The 23,032-nt window shown below is 46.3% G+C and overlaps 1 protein-coding gene across 1 annotated transcript; it reads right to left on the bottom strand.

The window, feature by feature from the left end:
• Positions 1-156: 156 nt before the first annotated feature.
• Positions 157-23,031, bottom strand: LOC100593697 (protein FAM149A). The gene is given in 11 exon segments (XM_030816406.1): positions 157-385; positions 5,119-5,200; positions 5,285-5,413; positions 6,898-7,018; positions 8,728-8,937; positions 9,407-9,510; positions 15,791-15,945; positions 17,328-17,518; positions 18,905-19,075; positions 19,770-19,895; positions 21,475-23,031. Coding segments are annotated over 11 exon segments (1,449 nt in total). The 5' UTR covers positions 21,561-23,031; the 3' UTR covers positions 157-311.
• Position 23,032: the final 1 nt, after the last annotated feature.

The following is a 23,032-nucleotide window of genomic DNA, read 5'->3' as shown; positions in this document are numbered from 1 at the left end:
ACATACACATGCTAATTATGTTTGTGTATCATTGATAAAATGACAGATTGCAAACACACATCAAGGTCTTCTGAGCAAAGCCCACAGAACCTTGGAGATGCTTTCAGCAAGGCAGCTTGGTGGGTTTGACTTTCACTCTCTTTACAATGCAAAGTGTTCAAGATTAAGTGATTTATTTGTTTGCATTTCTCTCAGTCTAACATCTCACACTGTCAGACACACAGATAAATATAATACTTGTTCCTCCATTTTTCAAGTGATAAGCAGTGTGCTGAGGCCACGAGTGCTCCAATGGTTCTGGTGAGGTGGTTTCAAGATGTCACTTGGAATCTCTTCTTTAAAGTCAAAGTTGTCCTCTGAAAAGATTTAGGCACATATTGTGAACCTGGGAACACCAAGCAAAAGGTAATTCTCATTAAAATGTTACAAAAGCAACCACTCAGAACGATTGTTTTGTACATTCCATGCAAATACTTTAAAATATATATTTTAATACACTTCTGTATAAATTAGGAAATAGTCATATGCAAAAACCGCCTATTAGGGTCTTAAGGAAAAGGAAGGGTGCTCCCCCAAAATCAAGCTGAGGTGCAGGCCAAGCGTCCTCATGAGCTGGTGGATTTGCGAGAAGCTTCCATGCAGAGGCGGGTTCTGGCCCAGGAGGCTGAGGAAGCGCTACTTCCTGGCAGCTCTCCTGCTTCCCAGGGGCAGGTGCAACGCCAGGTACTTTAAGGGATCCTTCCCACTACCTGGAATACCCCTTTGGCTCCTTTTTTTTTTCTATCACAGAAATAATAAAAGTTAATAATAATCACAACAATCATAAGTTAGTAGTTCCCAGTGCTTTTTGACCTGGACGCAAAGGTAGCAAAGAGGTCGTGTGCCTGCTTGTCAGAGAAAAAGAAAACAAACCCTCAGAAAGACAGGAAGATCCCTCTTATGGACCCTCGATCACTTCTGCAGATATAGAAAAGACCTCTGACCATCAATAATAGCTGTCTCAGAGTTCCTGGTAAGAGCTCATCCTCTGAAGCGGTGCGTCTGGGCCTGACCCTGGGAACCAGGCTGTGTTGGATGCCATCATGAAGGCGGATGCAGGGTTACATGGGGAAGGGTGTCAGGAAGGCTGGGAGGAAGGCAGAGTGTGGGTGTGACTGAAGGAGGAGGAAGGCAGGAGTGTGGGCGTCACTGAAGGAAGGCAGCACTGCATGGTGCACGGAGCCAACATCCGGCCTCAGATCGGGTGCTATCAAGGCTTTGCTTTGGCATGGGAATGTCTCCTGCACAGCTGTGCCACTGAGAAGGACCACAGAAAGATGTGGTTCTTAGAATCACTGATCGGAATGATTCAGAAATTCCTTTATGAGGATCCTGCTTATGACAAGCTCCATGAAGACTTAGAGGAAAACTGAAAGAGTTTTGTTCATGAGTTAAGGTTCAGCCTGACTTCAGAATTAGTGCAGAAGCTTCTAGACTTTGATTTGGAGGACGACCGATGGATGAACAAAGATGAAACATCAAGGAACACAGGTCCCTCTGTCCCTCTGTTCAGTGTTTAAAATGTGACTGAAGGTCAGACAGGGCTGGGAGATCCGGTGTTCAGTGGGGAAGGTTCCACTGTGGTGGGTGAAAGGGCCTCCTTCGCCTGAGGTTTTCTGTCCCTCGGTGCCCCAGGGGCCTCTGCACACAGCCTGCCTGTCGGGGGCCCTGCCTGCTCTGCGGGCTCAGAGCTCACCAGGCTGCTCAGTGCTGGTCCCGAGTGCGGTGGCTTGGCCAGTCCTCTCCAGCAGCACAAGCCTGGCTGGTTCTAGGCGGGGTTTGGCCCTGGACAGGACCACCCCTACCTGAACCTGAATGCACAGTCTTGTTTTGTTTTTTAAGTGAGACAGGGTTGACCTTAAATAGGCTCATGGGCGATCAGGATGAGTCCTTGGATATGTTGAGGCTTGTTATGCACCAGGCACTGCGTTATCTGCTCCGTGTTTTATTTAATCCTTTCGGGAGTCCTTGAGTGAGGTGTTATTCCCATTTTACAGATACGGAAGCTGAGACCCACAGGCAATGCCTGGTCTCACAGCACCCAGCAGCAGAACTAGGACTTCCGTGCCAAGGCCCGTGTCTCTCACGACCACCAGGCATGGCCTCCTCCGGAATGCACAGGCTGGTACCTACAGCCCTGGGCATCTCTGCCCTCCCTTCCAGACTGCACAGGCCATGCGGAGCTGCATGGTGCTCCAGGGAGTGCCCTGTAGCCAATGTGCCTGTGCACCTGGTGGAAAGAAAGAAAAGCCAGCCTGACCCTGAGGGGGTCTGGACATACCCTTCCCACTCCCCAAATGGGGATGAGCTTTGAAACATTAAAAAATGGTTAAGGAGGGGAAATATTCTGAGCCAAGGAACTAAATGTTAGCTTGTCGTTATAGATGCAAAACCTCTTGGAGCCGTGCGTTTGGTTGGCTGCATTCTCCCTTCTAATAGCTCTTTTGTCTTGGGTAGGCAGTTAAGAGGCAGTGAGGTGCAGATGACTGGCGTGGACTGTTCCCTGGGTCCTGCACGAGTCAAGTGGCCATATGTGATTGCACATGTTAATGTAACTCCTGTGGGCACCCCCAGTGGGGGATCACTGCAGTCCCCCGATACCGGCTCTACCCCCACCTCCTCTTCCAGAAAGCAGTGAGTGATATGCCGAAGGTGTCACCATGAATCCACTCTGGTTTTTAATTCATTCCTGAATGTCCTATTAGATCGTGGTGTGCTGCCTAAGCTGGTGGCCAGAGAGGCGACTCCCTGTGTGAGCAGCGTGCTGGGCTGGCGTTGACTCCCTGTGTGAGCAGCGTGCTGGGCTGACGTTGACACAGTGCTCAGGAGGAAAGAAAGAGCTTTCCGTTTTTGAGGGACAAGACTTAGGCCTCCTGCTCCCAAGCTCTAATCCACGTGTGAGGCCGCGCACGCCTCACCTGCAGCCCCACCTGGGGCCTGGGGACGTCTGCACGGGGCACGCGCCTCATCGCACCGACATCACAGCTCGCGCCTTTGAGCCACGTTCTCTCTACATGGTGACATCAGGGGCCTTGGCTGTGTTTTCCTTGGTGGATTTTTGTGTTTTGTAAGTTGTCTATTTTGATAATGTATTATTTTTATAATTGTAGAAACAATGACTAGCATATTTTAAAGCAAAAAAAGTTATTGATAAGAGAATACACTGACTTAGCATTTGGTCAATGATTAACAGTGAGATTTAAAACAAATTCAGAACCCAATTCCCACCCCAAACCTCTACTTATGTGTACCCCAACTACCTCCCGGACGCCTCCACTCAGCATGCTGCAGTCAGCATCCCCAAAAGCGAACTGGTCAGAATTTCCCCAGTTCCCTCTCTCATCACCACCTGCTGCTAGCCATCCACAGCATGGTCTGTCAGCACTCACTCCCTCTCTCTCACATCCCTTGTGATGGTCACCTCCTCCAGGAAGCCTCTGCACCCTCCAGCCACCTGACGGGGGAGCCAGGTGGTCCTGCTCACCCCTCTCACAGCCTTTTCCAGCTTGCCTGCCAGGCTCAATGCTCCTTGAGGCACAGATGGAAACACCCCGCTTCTTGAATCCCAGCCTTTGGCACAGCACCTTGGCACAGAGTGAGCGCTTGATACACCATCCATGATTGATAAGCTAAGTTGGGCACCTACTTCCCCCCAAGCATCTACAATTGTGTTAAAAGCAACACCTGGGCCGGGCGCAGTGGCTCATGCCTGTAATCCCAGCACTTTGGGAGGCCAAGATGGGTGGATTACCTGAGGTCAGGAGCTTGAGACCAGCCTGGCCAATATGGTAAAACCTCATCTCTACTGAAAATACAAAAATTAGCCAGGCATCGTGGCATGTGCCTGTAATCCCAGCTACTCGGGGAGCTGTGGCAGGAGAATCGCTTGAACCTGGGAGGTGGAGGTTGCGGTGAGCTGAGATTACACCACTGCACTGCAGCCTGGGCATCGCAGCGAGACTTCGTTTCAAAAAAAAAAAAAAAAAAAAAAAAAAAGCAACACCTAACCATGCAGCATGGCTGCTTTTTAGAGAACGAGCTGTTGACATGAGAATGACCGCTAATGCTGCTAAGGAACATACAACAAGAAAAGCAACCAAAAGGCACAGCAGCCCAGAGCTATTAGCACAGGAGCAAAATTTTAAAGAGCTGAAGAATCTCTGACATTACTATGCTACAGGATGACAACAGGGTTGATGTGAACAGTGATAGATCTGTGTTACACAACGCTTACATTTTACGAAATTTGTTTTTAGAATTATATGTTTAAAATTCCCCATAAAACAATAAACTATCCCTGAAATTTCAGATTGTTTATAATACAAATGGTTCATAATTCATAATTTTTGAGCAATATATGCCTGGTATCTAGCTAGATCCTTTTCAGATTTCCAATAATTATTTTATCTACCCAGCTTGTTATAAAAGAGGAAGCTGAGGGCCAGAGAGGTTGGGACATTCCTAGGGTTGCACAGCCGGTGGCAGAGTGAGGGTAGAAATCCAACATCAGACTCCAGAGCAGCACACCTCATGATGAGGCCACACTACCGCCTTGAAAACAGTGTTGGTGACTGCTCTGGAAGTGGAAACATCACTGGCCTGTATTCAAACTAGAATATCCTGCGAACAACATACCAGGCTGAGAATACCTATTTATCTGTAAAACCTTGTGTTATAATTAGCAAATCTGTGTTAATTTTCTCAAGCATTTTTATCATTAGATTTTCAAAGAGAATCTAAGAGTACAGTTTCACTTAGAAATAGAGCATGAAAACTCTATAGCAAACAGAGGTACTGACTTCTCCTAAGACAGCATTTTTTTTTTTTTTTAGAGTGAGGCCCCGAGTTCATTGAGAGCTTTTGGACATTCCCCTCTTCTTGACCTCACAGCAGGTAAGTCTGTGCAGATGTGCTCTGTGATTGAGGTTTCTGAGGTCAGGCCACAGGCCCCAAACATTTGCTATTCCCTCCTACATGAGCAAAATAGGCTTATCAAGGTAGATCATCTCCCATTTCACGGTCTGAAACTTGAAATCTCACTTACTGCATCACTTTATCTATATATGGAGAAAAGCTGACCTGTCAAAATACTTTGACCTGTCCATGTGTGAGCAGCAAATTCCATTTGTGTCAATGAACTTTTGCGAGGCGTATCTGACTGCTGGAAGAAAAATAAAATCAGGGACAAGTTTCATTTTTTTCAAATGTTTGTCAAAATTAAAGTTACAGGAAACAGAGAACCCACCCGGAATGTGTGGGTTGTGCTGGGCCTTGACAGCTGTTCCAGGGTAGCGGTTCTTTCTCGAAGACGCGATCATTCTATACCGTCAGGCATGGCACTTGACACACGGTTTTGTAGATGCCTTCCTCTGTACTAGATGAAGGATAGTATATTCTTGTTTAAAATAAATGCAATCCTTAAAAACACAAAAGAAAATCTCTACATGCTCAATCGTTCACTCATCCATTTGGAAACTTTTAGTTAGACATTACTAAGGATCAGGTCTCCTGAGGATAAATATCTGATGAAATATATTTTGATTATGTAACTGCACTATTAAATCTGATACAATGATAGTGTCATAATAGGGAAAGAGAGATAAAAAAACCTTAAGAGAATGTAATTCTGCATTTGTGAAGTAGCAGGCTTTTTAATGTGATTTTTGCTTTTTTTTTTTTTTTTTTTTTTTTTAAAACAGAGTCTTGCTCTGTCACCCAGGCTGGAGTACAACGGCATGATTGCGGCTCACTGCAACCTTGACCTCCTGGGTTCAAGCGATTCTCCTGCCTCAGTCTCCCGAGTAGCGAGGATTACAGGCACGTGCCACCACATCCAGGTAATTTTTTTGTATTTTTAGTAGAGATGAGGTTTCACTATGTTGGCCAGGCTGGTCTCGAACGCTTGCCCTCGTGATCCACCTGGGATTACAGGCGTGAGCCACTGCACTCGGCTGCCTTTTGTAAAATGATGTTATTCTAAGGTTAAACATGAACACTTTGCAACTCTTGCCTTCTGGGAATGGGTTCCAGTGCTGGGCTCAAGGTGGCACAGGGCATGCAGGAGGAAACCTGGTCCCAGGTAGGGTTTTTCTCTCACTATGTCTTTATGTTCCTACAACGGCGGTCCTTCTGTGTTGTATAAAATGAATAGAGACAAGTTACTTGTGTGAGAGTGGAGTGAGGGGTGGCTGGAAACCTGGGGGCTGCCTGGATATGCATGCTGGCAACAGCACACTCCCCCAGACCTGTGTGACTGCCTGGCTGAGGGGAGTCTGACTGCAGAAGGTATTGCCCTCCATTGCAATAGACATGGCAAAGGTTAGCTGCAAAAAGACTGATAAAGATGACCAGGGTCATAATTTACTGAGCTCATAATTTCACGTCAGGAATTATTTAACACCTATGAGTTCATTTCGTCCTTCTAACAATTCTTTAGAGGTAAGAATCATTAATCCCTTTTATAGAGAACACTAACGCTCAGGGAGATTGAAGTGACTTGTACCAAGTCATAGAAGAGAGTTTCTGTGGCGGGATCCACGCGGACCTGCCTGTCTCCTGACCAAATCTCACGCTCTCCCCTTTGCTCCACTATCCTATCAGAGATTTCCTCGACACCTGGAATTTCTCATTTAGTTCAAGCATGCTTTTATTTCACAAAACGGTGAATTAAGCCTCTCACTCCCTGTAGATTCTCACAAGCCATTCATTTACTTTCTGGAAACAGATTATGAAGGCATTTGAGGACAGCTACTCAGATGTCATGTTACTAATTTCACCTGGAAGTGCCAAGGTTGTTTTTGTTTGTTTTCCAATATAGAACCTAAATGGTCCACTGAAATAGAATGAAATCTGTCTTACACAAACACGGCGGCATCCAGGAACTGCTGTATTCTGCTCCCTGGTCTCCGTGCCTATCGGGGGGAACCTGCTCCGTGATGTTTGAACCAGCGGGGAAGCCATGTGGTCCACGCCAGTCGGCCTGCAACACAACATCATGTCACCGATCACCCAGGTACATGGAGAACTGGCAAGTGACAGGAAATCTACCAAGAGCTATGATTTTGATGTTTCTGTGTGAGGGGCACACAGGAGGTCTTTGATTTCTGCTATGTGTGGTATTATCCGGATGCTCCCCAGGGAACTTACAGCACTCTGATAACTAGGGGAAAATGTTATCTCAATACAAGTGAAAGACAGAGGATGGAGGTGAGAAGATGCAGAGCTGGTGTGTGTGGGAGTCAGAGGGAAAGTGAGGCTGGCAGGTGAGAATCCAGGCGAGTGAGAAGCCGGGGGACATAGGTGAGGTAGCATCACCAAAGGGGGTAGGCACTGGCCCCTCTGAAGCCACAGCTTCCCTCGTATGTGTAGAGCACAGCTATGTACACAGACAAACAGGCTGTCTGTGGAACTACAATTCCATGTGTAGGGAGAGCAATTGGGAAGAACGGTCCAAAAGGGCTCCTCAGGGTGGCAATAATAAAAAGCTGAAAAATCACCAGCCCACAGGGAGGGAGGGGTCAGAACACAGAGGGATTTGTACAGTTGGTGGCATCTGAATGGATCTCAGTAGGAAACATAAATGGGTTTCTATTTGAAGAAGGTGTGATGGGGGGCCCAGGTAGGCTGGGGCAGGAGGAGAAAGCCTGCCATGTACTGCTGACTGGCACCGTGTGCTGCTGACTGGCATGGGGGGAAGCGAGGCGGAGGAGGGGGAGGGATCCCAAAGGAATCAGCACAGCAGACCCAACACAGCTGGAAACATCAGTCCCAAACTGTGAAAGAAACAATCACCAATTAAAAAGCTGAAAGGGGGGTTATGACTGCATCTGGAAAAAGTCCAGGTGCCAGGTAAGCGTTGGCAGCCGCCCAGTCCTGAGCTCAGCTCCTGTTAACGGCTCCCCTGCAGGCCGGGGGTCCAGTGGGTGGTCTCTGAAGCCTGAGAGCACTTGTGGGTGTGTCCAGCTGGGCCTCTTCCTGGCGGGGATGACCTCTGGCAGGCTTAGCCTGTTTCCTCATCTCAGATTTGGGATAGTGTGAGTCCCAACCATATAAAGTTTTGTGGTGGGGAATAAATAAGATCATAAATGTAATTCATTTACCTGGTGCTGATAACAAAGAAAGCAATCAATAAACATTAGCTGTTATTATCAATGTAAGTATTGGCCGATACTGGTAAGTTAGCTGGAGGGCAAGAGATAAGCACCTTTCTAACGAGGCCATGACGGGATGTGAATCCCTGCAATCAACAGCTTTGCTGAAACTCCCACATAGAGAAAAATGCATCCTTAAAGATAATCTGATAGGAATATAGTCCTTTTATTTTTATAGCATTTTATATACATTATTTTATTTAAGCCTCCCCTTAAAAAGTATTAATTATGTAATTGAAAGGCATTAGCTAATTATTCCTTTCACAGATGAGGCCACTGAAATCCACCCAAGGTCACCCCACCACCAGAGGCTCATTCCGCCTGTGTGACAGGGACATTGCCTGACCTTGTGTCCTAGGATACAGCTAAGTAGACCACTGGAGCAAGCAGAATGTTAAATACTCAATGAACTCATTAGAAAAGTGTTTATGTAAAACTAGATAGAGGATGCTTTGTCCAGGATGATCCATAAGCCCTAACTGAGAAGCATCTAGGTCCTGTGTGACCTTTGGTTTACTATGAAAGAAAGGAGACTCACAGTTTTCTTCCCCGAAGAACTTCGTCAGTATAGATGTTGGGGGCTTTTAGTCTCTGTGAATCTGAAGCAAGAGAAGGCAGCCTCCAGGGCACTGGTGTTTTCTTTGCAGAAGGTGGTAATCCATGAGTGTCTGAGGCCTGTCCCGGTCTGTGCCGTGCGGAGGAGAGAGCACCTGCCCCTCCACCCGATGCTTTGTCCTCCTTCTCATTCCTGGGAAGGAAATCCTATGAGCTACTCAGCTGCAAGTGCTGTGATAACAGGGAACGCACCTGTCTGTGCTTAGCTGAGCACTGTCTAGAACAGTCTGGCACCTAGAACATACTCCGAAGTACTTGAATGAATGAAAAGACCCATCATTTCCGTTTCTGTTTCAGTGAAGAATCATCCACAGGAAGAGAGCTAAGGTTTTCACTGTTAGTAATCAAACAGTCAAGCCCACAAGATTAAGAATTTCAGGACTACATTCCCCTTTCCCCATCTCTCCCAACCAAATACACGGTAACTGTTTTGTGGCTGGTACTGAAGGGTCTGTTTCTGCTCTTCCAGATGCGCTCAGGCACATCTGAAGCACGGGATTAAATGGGACCTTCGTGATCTCACGTCCCCTGCAATCTTCAGTGCTCCAGTGTTTGCAGCACAGGGAAGAGGCTGGGTAACTACTATTAATTCTGATACGTACTGTGTTCTGTTGGCAAAATAGGTAGGTCTCTGTTGAAGCGGTTTTGCTTGAATTGTCATGACACCATTCATGTCACTATAAAAACTGCTGGAGAAGCGATGAATCTGAGAACAGTAAAAAAAAAAAAAAAAAAAAAGAATTACAAATGCCCAGTGCCGTTCTAATGACTGATGCTTGTCTGAAATGAGCAGGAAACACCCGGCACACTCACCGGCTAACTGGAGGAAAAACTAATAAAGGGGAGATATTTTATAAAGATGTCGGCTGAGACATTAACAACGAATTGGTTAATTCCCCAAGGCTCCTAACAGTGGGGACATTCAGCACACCTGGCCCAAAGTGGCCAGAAGTAAGGGAGAGGTTCCTGCACCCGGAGAGGGTAGTTGCACGGGGTAGGAACGCCACCAGCCCAGGGTGACCTGGCAGGGAGGCTGCAGGGAAGCAGAGCCGTGCTTCAGTCTCCCCCCATGCTCTGAGAGCCCAAAGGTTGGAGGGCAAGGGAGCCCTGGTGTGGTCAACGTGTATCAGCCTCTGGTAACCCCAGGGTGAGGAAGGCAGAGAGAGAACGGGGAGAAGCACAGGCCGGGCATCACAGCTCCTCACTGGCCTGCTTGCCTGGGACCTCACCTCTCCTTCTCTCCACACTTGCCTGGGTTCTCTTCTCAGAAGCAGTGAGACGGCCTGGGCCCTTGAAAGCTTCAGTCTGAATCCCAGCTCTAACTGCTTCCTGATTGGTAATTCTGGAAAGCTTACTTTGTTCTTGGACCTTTAATGGCCTCATCTTTACATTGGGGAAAAATCATACCTACTTCACAGAGCCATTGTGAGAATTAAATGAGATGCCAGAAAGCGTGAGCTAAGGGCTAAGTAATTCTCAACTCCCTCTTCAGTCCCACAATATGACCAACTAGGATTTAAAGTAATATTTCCCTAGATGACAGGTTGACAGGTGCAGCAAGCCACCATGGCACATGTATACCTGTGTGACAAACCTGCACATTCTGCACATGTATCCCAGTACTTAAAGTAAAATTAAATTTTTTTTAAATAACAATATTTAGATTCGGGAGAACAGGATTTCCGGGACTGGAATTCTGTTCTAGTTCATGAACAGATGTGGCAACCACGATCATATGTAGAAGAACAACTTGAGAGCTTTCATAATTACCACTAGAACACCTTGAGTATTTCAAAACAGGCTCTATTTTTATTCTGTTAACTTTGCTGTCCATTTTTTTTTAACATTTATCCAAACAAAGTAATTATAAAAACAAAACAGCTATTTAAAAAATGTCTCAGCTTCTAGAATTGCCATATTTTTCAGGTCTGTTTATTTTGCCTGATATGTAAAGGTTCACCCACTGCTCTTTTTGTGATATTCATACTGCCTATTTTTTTTTAAAGTGGGAAATATTGTATTGAACTTGTCGGAGCAGTTTAAAGAGACCAAAAAAATACAATAAGTGAAACAAGCCTCTGAGACGCTCTGTTCTCCCCACTGCTCCCTGAAGCACAGATTCTGCTCAGGCCTGTGTCCCTTCAGCCCCACGAAGATCGTTGGTTTAGATGCTCCCACGCCAGGTGCCCAGTTTTGCTTTTGCTTTGAAGAGCCTCCCTTCTTTTCTCATCTTAACAAATCATACCTATCATTTAGGGCTTGGTTCATATCTTACCCTACTCCGTGAAAAGTACATTTTTCCTCTGACCCCTAGAGCACTTATGATCCAAAACACATCTAATTATAAAATATATATAATCTAACTATAAAATATTACATCTAATTAAAAAATTACACAAAAATCTAATTACAAAGGATTATATATACTATTAATATATAATTAGCATCTGATTATAATAAAAGGTAACACTTATTGAATGTCCACTCTACACCAGACACTATATGAAATGTTTTATCTCCTTTAATCTCACAGCTTCCTACTTCATAAATCAAGAAATTGAGGTTTTGAGAAACAGGGACTGATTTAAAATCATGGAGTATTAAATGAAGATGTCAAGTTCAGAACTAGTAGTCTATATATGCAAGCTTCACTCTGCTATCAGCTAGACCGCCTCCCGTGTGGGGAGGTGTGCATGTGTGTGTGCGGTGTGGTGTGTGTGTGGTGTGGTGAGGTGTGTGCGTGGTGTGTGTGAAGGTGTGTATGTGTGGTGTGGGTTGTGTATGCATGTGGTGTATGTGTGTGGTGTGTGTATAGTGTGTATGTGGTGTGTGTGGTATGTAGTATGTGTGCACGTGTGGGGCGTGCATGGTGTACGTGCATGGTCTGTGTGGTGTGTGTGTGGTGTATGTGTAGTGTGTGTGTATGTGTGTATTTGGTATGTGTATAGTGTGTGGTGTGTGTGTGGTGTATGGTGTGTGGTGTGTTTGTGTGGGGGTGTGTGTGGTGTGTGTGTATGTGGTATGTGTTTGGTGTGTGGTGTGTGTGTGGTGTATGGTGTGTAGTGTGTTTGTGTGGGATGTGTTTGGTGTGTGGTGTGTTTGTGTGAGGGGGTGTGCAATGTGTGTGTGAGTGATGTGTGTGTAGTTTGTATGTATGTGGTATGTGTTTGGTGTGTGGTGTGTGGTGTGTGTATGGTATGTGGTGTGTTTGTGTGGGGTGTGTGTTTGGTGTGTGGTGTGTTTGTGTGGGGTGTGTGTGGGGGAATGTGTGCAGTGTGTGTGGTGTGTGTGTGTGTGTGAGTGGTGTGTGTGGTGTGTGTGCGTGGGGTGTGTGGTGTGTGTGTAGTTTGTGTGTATGTGGTATGTGTTTGGTGTGTGTGTGTGGTGTGTGGGGTGTGTGTGGTGTATGGTGTGTGGTGTGTTTGTGTGGGGTGTGTGTGGGGGAATGTGTGCAGTGTGTATGAGTGGTGTGTGTGGTGTGTGTGTGAGTGGTGTGTGTGGTGTGTGTGCATGGTGTGTGTGTGGTGTGTAGTGTGTATGTGGTATGTGTTTGGTGTGTGGTGTGTTTGTGTGGGGTGTGTGTGGGAAAATGTGTGCAGTGTGAGTGGTGTGTGTGGTGTGTCTAGTGTGTGTGTGTGTGTGAGTGGTGTGTGGTGTGTCTAGTGTGTGTGTGTGTGAGTGGTGTGTGTGGTGTCTAGTGTGTGTGTGTGAGTGGTGTGTGCTGTGTCTAGTGTGTGTGAGTGGTGTGTGTGGTGTGTCTAGTGTGTGTGTGTGTGAGTGGTGTGTGTGGTGTCTAGTGTGTGTGTGAGTGGTGTGTGGTGTGTCTAGTGTGTGTGAGTGGTGTGTGTGGTGTGTCTAGTGTGTGTGTGTGAGTGGTGTGTGGTGTGTCTAGTGTGTGTGAGTGGTGTGTGTGGTGTGTCTAGTGTATGTGTGTGTGAGTGGTGTGGTGTGTCTAGTGTGTGTGTGTGGTGTGTGTGGTGTGTCTAGTGTGTGTGTGTGTGTGAGTGGTGTGTGTGGTGTCTAGTGTGTGTGTGTGTGAGTGGTGTGTGTGGTGTGTCTAGTGTGTGTGTGTGAGAGTGGTGTGTGGTGTGTCTAGTGTGTGTGAGTGGTGTGTGTGGTGTCTAGTGTGTGTGTGTGTGAGTGTTGTGTGGTGTGTCTAGTGTGTGTGAGTGGTGTGTGTGGTGTGTCTAGTGTGTGTGTGTGGAGTGGTGTGTGGTGTGTCTAGTGTGTGTGAGTGGTGTGTGTGGTGTCTAGTGTGTGTGTGTGAGTGGTGTGTGGTGTGTCTAGTGTATGTGTGTGTGAGTGGTGTGGTGTGTCTAGTGTGTGTGTGTGGTGTGTGTGGTGTGTCTAGTGTGTGTGTGTGTGTGAGTGGTGTGTGTGGTGTGTCTAGTGTGGTGTGTGTGAGTGGTGTGTGTGGTGTGTCTAGTGTATGTGTGTGTGAGTGGTGTGGTGTGTCTAGTGTGTGTGTGTGTGGTGTGTGTGGTGTGTCTAGTGTGTGTGTGTGTGTGTGGTGTGTGTGGTGTGTCTAGTGTGTGTGGTGTGAGTGGTGTGTGTGGTGTGTCTAGTGTGTGTGTGTGGTGTGTCTAGTGTGTGTGTGTGTGTGTGGTGTGTGTGGTGTGTCTAGTGTGTGTGTGAGTGGTGTGGTGTGTCTAGTGTGTGTGTGAGTGGTGTGTGTGGTGTGTCTAGTGTGTGTGTGAGTGGTGTGTGTGGTGTGTCTAGTGTGTGTGTGAGTGGTGTGGTGTGTGTGTTGTTTAGCATGGCTGGACTCCCTCCAGCTCTATTGTGAATTCTGTGTAGCTGAGGACTAGGAATCCTGCCTTATCCGTGTTCTCTGCTCCCCCACACAAGGTGGGCGGTGGAAACAACCTCCTTGGCACCACTACAGGCCTCGCGTGAACAAGGGTGTCCTTTCCAGCCTCACCTGCTACCAGATCTTTCAATAAAAATGCCATTCAAGAAAAATGTATTAAGCGCTCAGTATGTGCGGGACCCTGTGGGAGGAGCTCTCGGGTATTTCTATGATTTTATCCTCACAATAATCCCCTGGACAAGATAATAATCTCATTATAAGCTAAGGACACTAAAGTTCAGAAAAGTTAAACGGCGTGTCCAGAAGAATACTCCTCTCAGGCCTCGCGATTCCTAATCCCCTGTTCTTGCCACTACGCTGTGGTTCCCAGTTTCTTATCCCCTAAGCTCAGCCCAGTCACGGCCCCCAAACAGGCCCCATGTTTTATGCATCCGCGCCTGTGCTTGGCCTGAAATGGCCCACCCAGAGTCCTCTGCCACAAGAGCCTTGCTCATTCCTTCATGTTTCTGCTCAAATTTTACGTCCAATGTAAAAGACCAATCCCCCTCTCTCTCTCTGATTATTCTACAAGGTTTTTTTTGTTTTTGTTTTTTGCGCGACCCTCACAGAATGTATTGCACCTGACCCTGTGTCATGGCTTTTGTATCACTAGCATTCACCTCTGTATCTCCTCAAAACGCCTCAACTACAAGCAATAAATGCTGAGTAAGCCCAATGTATACTCACTGGTTCTTTCATCACTTTGGTGGAAGGAAAGGAGAACATTTATAATTTTCAAACTAGCTGGAAATATTAGGGGAAAGCATTTTTTTTATCTCCCAAAATGTAGAAAACAGCTTCACATCTCGAAGCAGTGCCATGTGGTAATTCTGTCAAACTTCATGAAATAATCATGTTGCAAACAGACCCGAATATCATTGTTTTCAATAGACACCGATGTTTATTTTCCATCGGCCTTATTTCCATCTTGCTGGTGGCCTGTGGAAGAACAGCTTGAGACCGCTCAGTGGTTGATCCTCCTCATTCAGGGGCCTGAGCTTTGGGAGCTGCAGAACAGGCTTGCCTGGCAGGCTGAGTGCTCCAGTCTGCAGTAGGGACTTGCTGAATAGGCACAGGGGGTACCTGCACCTTCAGAGCAGTCTGCAGCCTCAGGCTGGGCAGCAGTGCGTGCAGGGGCTGGGTCTGCACCCTTGGGCTGAGCAGTAGGAGTATGCACAGGGGCTGGGTCTGCAGCCTCGGGCTGGACGGCCGTGCACACAGGGGCTGGGTCTGCAGCCTCAGGCTGGGCGGCAATGCTCAGCAGGCACTGAGGCCGTCCATTCCCCTGAAACTCCACCTTGGCCACAGCTGCATCAGCAGCAGGCTGCTCTTCCCCCTCAATCTGTTCAGGGTCTCTGCAGAAGCAGAGGTCAGGCGTGGACTCCCACGGGTGTTCCTGGGGGATGGTGCCACGCATACCCAGAACTCCCTGAGCCAGCAGCCACCCCTTCTGGCCCACTGAGCGAGCTCCGTTGTTGCACGGGATGGTGACTTCCACATAGCACAGAGGAGAATCTGGGTTCCACAGTGCAATGGGAGGTGGGTTAGCCAAGACGCCTCTCTGAGAGGCCAGTGGTCGCCTGGGATCAGTAACCACCAGCAGACATGGCTCCCGGAAGGCTGCCTGGATCTGGCGAGTGAAGGTTCCAGGAGAGAAGCGGCCGGCAGCTGGAGCGGCTCCAATGGCAGCAGTGAACTTCAGCACAGCCCGCCGGCCAGTGTTCCCGGAGCACCACAGGGACCTCAGCAGGGTTCAACAGCAACAATCGCACGAGCTGCCAGCAGCAGCTTTTCCCAGGTCCCTTCAGATTTATGACAGAGATGCCATCACTGGTGCTTTTGTGGATATACTGCTCCATCTGGAGGCCAAGGCTGGTGCTGCCTGCGGGGGCTCCTACTGCAAGGAACTTGAGCACATCCTTCATGGGCGGGACGTCAAGGGCTCCAGGCATTGTGACACTGTGAAGGTTTCCCTTTAAGTTACCATGGAAAGCCTGCATGGACCCCTCTGCGGGCAGCGTGGAAAGCAGCCCCAGATATCTCAGTGCTACAGTTTAATAGAATGGCACTCCCGACAAACGGAGGTGACAGACACACAGAATGAAGGCAAGAGGGAGAAGGATGTGAAAGCACTGACCTGGGGTGGGTTCAGACGAGAAGCCAGGGGGATGCTGTGAGCCTCGGAGCTTCCGGACGGGGGGACACTGGCTCCATCAGCGCGAGCGTGTGGAATGAGGACGTGTGGAAATCTGTTTCCAGCTACTTTCAATGTTTCTCTCTGTTTCTTCCCTTCTGTGTCAACAGAAGAATCAATATTACAAGAAACATCAGATTATCTAATACAAATACTTAAAATTCACTCTTGAAAGAGAATATTTGTGCTTGAGCTACCACGAGTCCATGCTACAGCCACTACGCACGTTACTACGGAGGACAGAGACCCGTGGGGAGCAACTGGCTGCTGTAACTGTGGTTGCAGTGAGTGGAGAAGCAGATTACACAGTGGGCAGTACAGATTCTCAGCACATGATAAAGCCCAACTAATTCCTTAAATACTGGAAAAAGAACAGGATTTAGGTTAACATGATTATTGCCTTATTGTACAAATGGATTAATAAAACTGGTCATTAATGTCCATCACTGACATTTTTATGATTTGTTTTTGTTCAATGTTAAGTTTAGAGAATATTTTGTATGTTGAAGGAAGATGACTAAAGGATTATTCAATTAGCTATGTTTACATTTCACATTACAGATAATGTCATGAACATTTAAAAACAAATATCTCATTATTAGAGAGTACTTAGGTAAATTATTTTTACTATAACAAAAAACATGACTTCTAGCCTTGTTCTTGTGTATTTGTGTGTTTTCCAGACTGCATATGCATTGTTATTTTTTGGGGGGGGATGGTCTCGCTTTGTTGCCCAGGATGGAGTGCAGTGGCGCGATCATAGCTCACTTTTAATATTGAATACCTGAGCTCAAGGGGTCCTCCCATCTCAGCCTCCTGAGTAGCTGGGCCTACAGGCATGTGCCACCACGCCTGGCTGACTTTTTATTTGTATTTTTTGAAGAGACAGGGTCTAACTATGTTGCCCAAGCTGAGCTGGCCTTGAACCTCTGGGTTCAAGTAATTCTCCTGCCTTGGTCTCCCAAAGTTCTGAGTCACCATGCCTGCCCTGCATTCTTTTCTCTTTTTTTTGAGATGGAGTTTTACTCTTGTTGCCTAGGCTGGAGTGCAATGGCACAATCTCCACCTCCTGGGTTCAAGCAATTCTCCTGCCTCAGCCTCCCAAGTAGCTGGGATTACAGGCACGTGCCACCACGCCTGGCTAATTTTTGTATTTTTAGTAGAGACAGGCTTTCATCATGTTGGCCAGGCTGGTCTCAAACTCCTGACCTCAGGTGATCTACCTGCCTCGGCCTCCCAAAGTGCTGGGATTACAGGTGTGAGCCACCGCACCCAGCCAGCCCTGCATTATTTTTTATATCGCAAAAAAACAATAGCGTCCTTTTTGAAGGGACTAAAGAGCACTCGTGAGTGAAGTCAGAATGCCCACTTGTCTTCTCACTGGTCATGTTCTAGGTCTGGCCAAGCTGGGGAGCAGCAGCCCAGGGCCAAGGAACAGGGACTTTTTCTTTTCATTAAGCCAAATTCTGCACGTAAGTACCTGTGAGTGTAGTTTCCCAGTGTTTTCTAATCAGCTCTTCCAGAAGTTCTACCATATTTGTCCAGACATGATCAAACACTTCTGCTGCCACGGCATCTTTGACACAGTCATGAGGGGAAACAGGAGGAAGTCCGAGTTTGCGCCATTTCCTACCCGGCTGAGCTGGTTTTTGTTCAAGACATTCATCATCACTAAGAATAAAAACCCACTCCAATTACTAAAATATCAACGCTTAGAGTTAAAATAATTCTATCTACACACACTCATGTATGTACATGTATACATATATTAATAAACATTCTTTGTTAAACAGCATCGTTCTTTTTTAACATATATAATTTTTGTCCCTTACACATGAATAAAACTGTGGGGAGGGGACAAAAACAAGAAACCAACTCTTGGTTTCATTGATCTTTCTTTTTTTTCTAGTCCCTTCACTTATTTCGGCTCCAACCTTTGTTATTTCCTTCCTTCTACTAAGTCAGGGCTTAGTTTGTTCTTTTTCTCATTCCTTCAAGTATAAAGTCAGGTTGTTTATTTCAGATATTTCTTTTTTCTCAATGTAGGCGTTTATTGCCATAGGCTTCCCTCTTAGAGCTGCTTCTACTGTACCCCATAAACTTGGTTTTAATATGTTGTATTTCCATTTTAATTTGTCTCATTATGTTTTTTGATTTCCCTTTTGGTTTCTTCTTTGACCTACTGCCTGGTTGTTGGGGAGCGGGTTGTTTAGTTTACACATATTTGTGAGTTTTCTAGTTTTCTTCCTGTTATTGACTTTCAGTTTCGTACCACTGAGATCAGAAAAGATGCGTGATTTCAGTCTTCTTAAATGTGTTAAGACTTGTTTCATCAGTGTTACTTTTTAACGTGCCAATTTTCAATCATGGGGCAAATTTTTATCATGTAATAGTTGTAGTTTTTGATTCAGAACAAAATACGAGGCCAGGCATGGTGGGTCACACCTGTAATCCCAGCACTTTGGGAGGCCGAGGCGGAAGGATCACGAGGTCAGGAGATCGAGACCATCCTGGGTAACACGGTGAAACCCCGTCTCTACTAAAAAAAAAATACAAAAAATTAGCCGGGCGTGGTGGCGGGCGCCTGTAGTCCCAGCTACTCGGAGAGGCTGAGGCAGGAGAATGGCGTGAACCCGGGAGGCGGAGCTTGCAGTGAGCCGAGATCGCGCCACTGCACTCCAGCCTGGGCGACAGAGCGAGACTCCGTCTCAAAAAAAAAAAAAAAAAAAGAACAAAATACGAATTTAGCGCAGAGGCGGGAAGTCCCCTTAGGCCCTTCTGGGCAGCAGTGCTGGGGAACCTGGAGCCTCCAGCACCAGGGCTGCGAGGAGCCTTGTCTGCTTTTACAAGGGCGCTGAACACCCTCTTCGCTGCTCCCGCACGTGCACCGCCTGCTAGGAATCCAAAAGCTCTGGGGAGTACATCACTCTCAAAAGAACAGAAATCTTTTGGGTGAGTAAAAAATACACAAAACACTTTATGAGCAAACGATAACAATAAATGTCAAATAAATTAATATTATTTTATGAGGTCAATGTCAAATAAGATTCTATTTACTCCTCTTTTCTGTCAAAAGCAAAATACTCTTCAATCTTTCCATCCACATGGTAAACCTCTTCTTCCAGGGATGAACATGCCGTTAGGTCAGCAACCCCTGTGTCATCAGGGCCTGGCAGGGCAGAGGCTGAGAGTGCTGCTGGGACTATTTGATAGCCAGAAACGCACAACCTATGGGAAAAAAACAGATTCTACATGGGAGTTTATAGAACACCAAGAACGCAATGCTTAAATAATCATGGCAGATCTTTCAATTATCTGTAAAGTACAGAATCCCTCCTCAAAACGGTTGAATATTATATTGGACAAAACTCATGTCCTTAGAAACATTTTAATACAGGCATCATTAAACATTTTAAGGGCTTCTTAAAAGCCTAAACTATTCTATGAGTTTGTACCCTCTTTGGTTGCAGTGAAAGGATTGCATTATGTCATGGCACACCAAATATGTGTGAATGGCATAGAGTCATCAAAATCTGCTAGTGAACAGAAATGACAGAACAGAGCTCCATTTCTCCTGCTGCCACTGCCTGGAGGCTTATAATCCATCACAGTGAGGCGGTTTCCATCCTGCACCCAGTCCACCTTTCACAGCACCTTTGGAACAAACGTGGAAGGTAACTACCATGTATGTGCATGTGTGTTCCATATATATATTACACATCTCTCTCTATACACACACATACACCTATCATCAATTCAGAATCACAAGCTTCTTATAAAAATTGTTCTCTGTACCTGCCCTTCATCGGAATCTAAATTTCCAAACTGGGTGGAGCCAAGGCTTATAGACGAGATAAACATGAAAAAGTATAACTAAAATACAGCTAACGATACTTTTTGAGAGTCACTTATCTGAACATACTCTCTGATGCTGCTGCTGTGTCCGCAGGCACTGAGCGGGGGTCTGTGGACTGCGGAGGCAGGAGTGCTGCCCTGGAAATGCTGGACACCTTCGTCAGTGGGCAGGATCAGCTGTCTTCCTAATACTCTGCAAGGTCAAAGAGAAGCTACTGACATTTTTGATCAGACAAAGGGAAAATGGGGATTTTAAAAGTAGGAGACAATGATTTTGAAGGCATGTGTATGATAAGATGTGTATGGGTACGTGGGAAGCATCACGCATCACAGAAGTGTGACTTTGAGAGTTTAGGCCAGACTGTTCTTCCACTGACTCAGTCTCAGGCAAGGTTCTCAGGCTAATTTCATTTGTTTGTCTTTCATTTGCAAAATAGGATAATAATGGTTACCTTGCAGGGCTGATGAGTGGCTTGGAGATGATATATGACAGACTCAGGTGTCTAAGGCAACACTGGGCACATAGAAGCTCTCCATACATATTAACTAACACACAGTTAAACACAAACATAACAAGTACACAAATATATAAATATGCACACTTGGCTTATGTACCTGGCAATCTTTTCTTTTCCCACCTTCCCTCCATTTCTATCAGTGATGTAAGATAGCAGTGACAAGAGTAAGTCTGAGGTCCCGAATTGTTGGTGAGCGATCACCCCAGAAAAGCGAGGATCCACAACTAGGATCTAGTGAACATATCGTACTCTTTAGGGCAGGTGGCTTAGTAAGGGTTGAAAAGAAAAAAAAAAAAACCCTAGTTGGTCAAGATTTCTGTAAAAGTTACCTAGTGAATGTAACCAGGAAATCCAGCCACATTTACATAAGTGTTCTGATTGATTCCCCCCAGACAGAATCCAGAGGAACTCAGGTAACTTTGATAAACTGTCCCCCAGTACATTGGCTGAGTGACTCAAAGAAAAGCTTGCCTTCGGCCGGGCGCGGTGGCTCATGCCTGTAATCCCAGCACTTTGGGAGGCTGAGGTGGGCGGATCACGAGGTCAGGAGATCAAGACCATCCTGGCTAACACGGTGAAACCCCATCTCTACTAAAAATACAAAAAATTAGCCAGGCGTGGTGGTGGGCGCCTGTAGTCCCAGCCACTGGGGAGGCTGAGGCAGGAGGATGGCATGAACCCAGGAGGCGGAGCTTGCAGTGAGCTGAGATCACACCATTGCACTCCAGCCTGGGCAACAGAGCAAGACTCCATCTCGAAAAAGAAAAGAAAAGAAAAGCTTGCCTTCATACCCAATCCATATTCTCCATCTTTGATATGAAAAGTAACACATGCTCCTCCCTACATAAGGAATGGGTGAGATGGGAAGACCCATCTATCCAGCCTGTTCAGCAAATCATCTCTGCCCACCCTCGCTGTGTTCTGTGATGAAGACAGACATGTGCTGCTCACACACAGTGAATGTGAAGCTAAGGGGTAGCCTCCACCGTTTTTGCATTCGTATATGTGTAATGCCCTTCTCAGGATAGGCTGAATTTGCTTCTCACAAATTAAAAGGCGCTTGAGTACTGGAATGTCTCAGTATTTCCTCAGGCACCATAAGAGGAAAGTGATCTCTCAGGGAAGGACTGTGCTCTGCCTCCATATTCTGACTGGGCAGGTGCTTTCAGACCAAAGTACTGATTGTATCGAGGCAGGTCAGGGGTGGGCGCTTCGAAAACCCACCCCAGAGAACTTCCACCAACAAGGTCCCACCTCAGATGGAGGGATCTTCTTGTCCACTCCCCGCATTCGGCCAGCAGACTCTGGGTCTGAGGGTTCACTTTCCCTTCAAATAACATTTCCTCCACCTCCCAGAGTAACCGCTGCACTGACTGTGCACTGGCTTCATCAAATTCCTAAACAGAAATGCAGACTTAGTTACGACACTGAAAGTTATAGAAGTGCGGGCTTCTGGATCAATGCTACTTATACATTTACTGTAACGCACTATGTAGGAAGGTGCATCCCTTGGTAAAAAGGTGGCTTTGCAGTCAGACACACCTGTGCTCCAGCTGTTACCTTTCTGAGAAATGCCATCTCATTCTGAGCCTCAGATTCTTTTGCTGTTAAACACAGAAAACTTCTACCACGGAAGTTATGAGACTCGAGAATTTGCATAGATAGAGGTATAGGTGGAGGTGTTCATACTGCCACAGACATCAGCGTAGACACACAGACACGCCCACATCTGTATGTCTGCACACACGTGCAGCCGCATGTCCCTCACAGAGCTGTGCCTGACATACCTAAGCATACCTGCAAAATACAAGATTTTTTTTCTTCTGGTGATACCACGGAAAAGAAAATTACTTTTGTAGAAAAGGCCATTAATCTCCTTAAATCAATGAACTGGAAAAAAAAAATCCTTAGTTATCCTAAGAAGTGTGGTCATTAGGGTGAGGCCTGAGTATTAATTTTTCCTCTGGCCTTAGGAGATTCTTGCACTTGGCTGCAGTGAATCCGAGATAAGAAAACCTCTCAGCCTTCCTAGAGGGTCTCATTTGGGAGGTAACTCTCCCAGAACTCTGGGAGCCAAGGCAAGATCCCCGCCACATGGTTTTCTAGAAGCACCGGAATTTGCACAGTTCACAGGGCAAAGTGTATTCAGTCAGACATACCTGTCTCCAGATGGTCAGTTCAGGCTGATTTTCATAGAATGCTATTTGTCATTTTCTGCATTAGCTCCTCTCTCAAATTGATAATAAAACAGATTCCCAGATTACAGGGGAGTTGAATTATTTCTTTCACAATACAAATAAAAGGAAAACTAATAATAACATTTATCTCCCAGGAGGAGACTGGGTGGCTGGGGCATGGGAGAGAGCTCACTTTCATTTCTCTATCTTTTGCATTCTGTTGTTTTTGCAAATATTTCCCATCAAAAAGTAATACATTTTTAAAAATTGAAATGAAAAGCAATTATAGGGTCTAGAGTATTTTTAATTCTATTAATGGAAGTTATAAGAATTTCCCTGGTAATTCCATTAAATGTTATACCAAAAGAATCCTAGAATTTGGAGAGTAAAGCAGTGGTGCTCAGCCTTCTACCAAGGAAGGCAAGCTTGAGGGGTAGCAGTGAGTGGGCATAAGCATGAGGAAGGAGGCAGCTGCCCCTAAGTAAGGGAGCTGCGTGCATGAAAGGTCCTCCTAGCAGTGCTGAACTGAGTCCCTTGCAGACCCCCTCGGTGCCCCTCCGCTACCCACTCCCCTGAGAATCACAGCTGTACAGCTGCAGACAGAAGCGGATTCCCATGTGCAGTGGGAGTGGGGA

The sequence above is a fragment of the Nomascus leucogenys genome, chromosome 7b (assembly GCF_006542625.1).
Source record: "Nomascus leucogenys isolate Asia chromosome 7b, Asia_NLE_v1, whole genome shotgun sequence".
NCBI classification, from domain to species: Eukaryota; Metazoa; Chordata; class Mammalia; order Primates; family Hylobatidae; genus Nomascus; species Nomascus leucogenys.
This window is presented reverse-complemented; position numbering and strand designations above follow the sequence as displayed.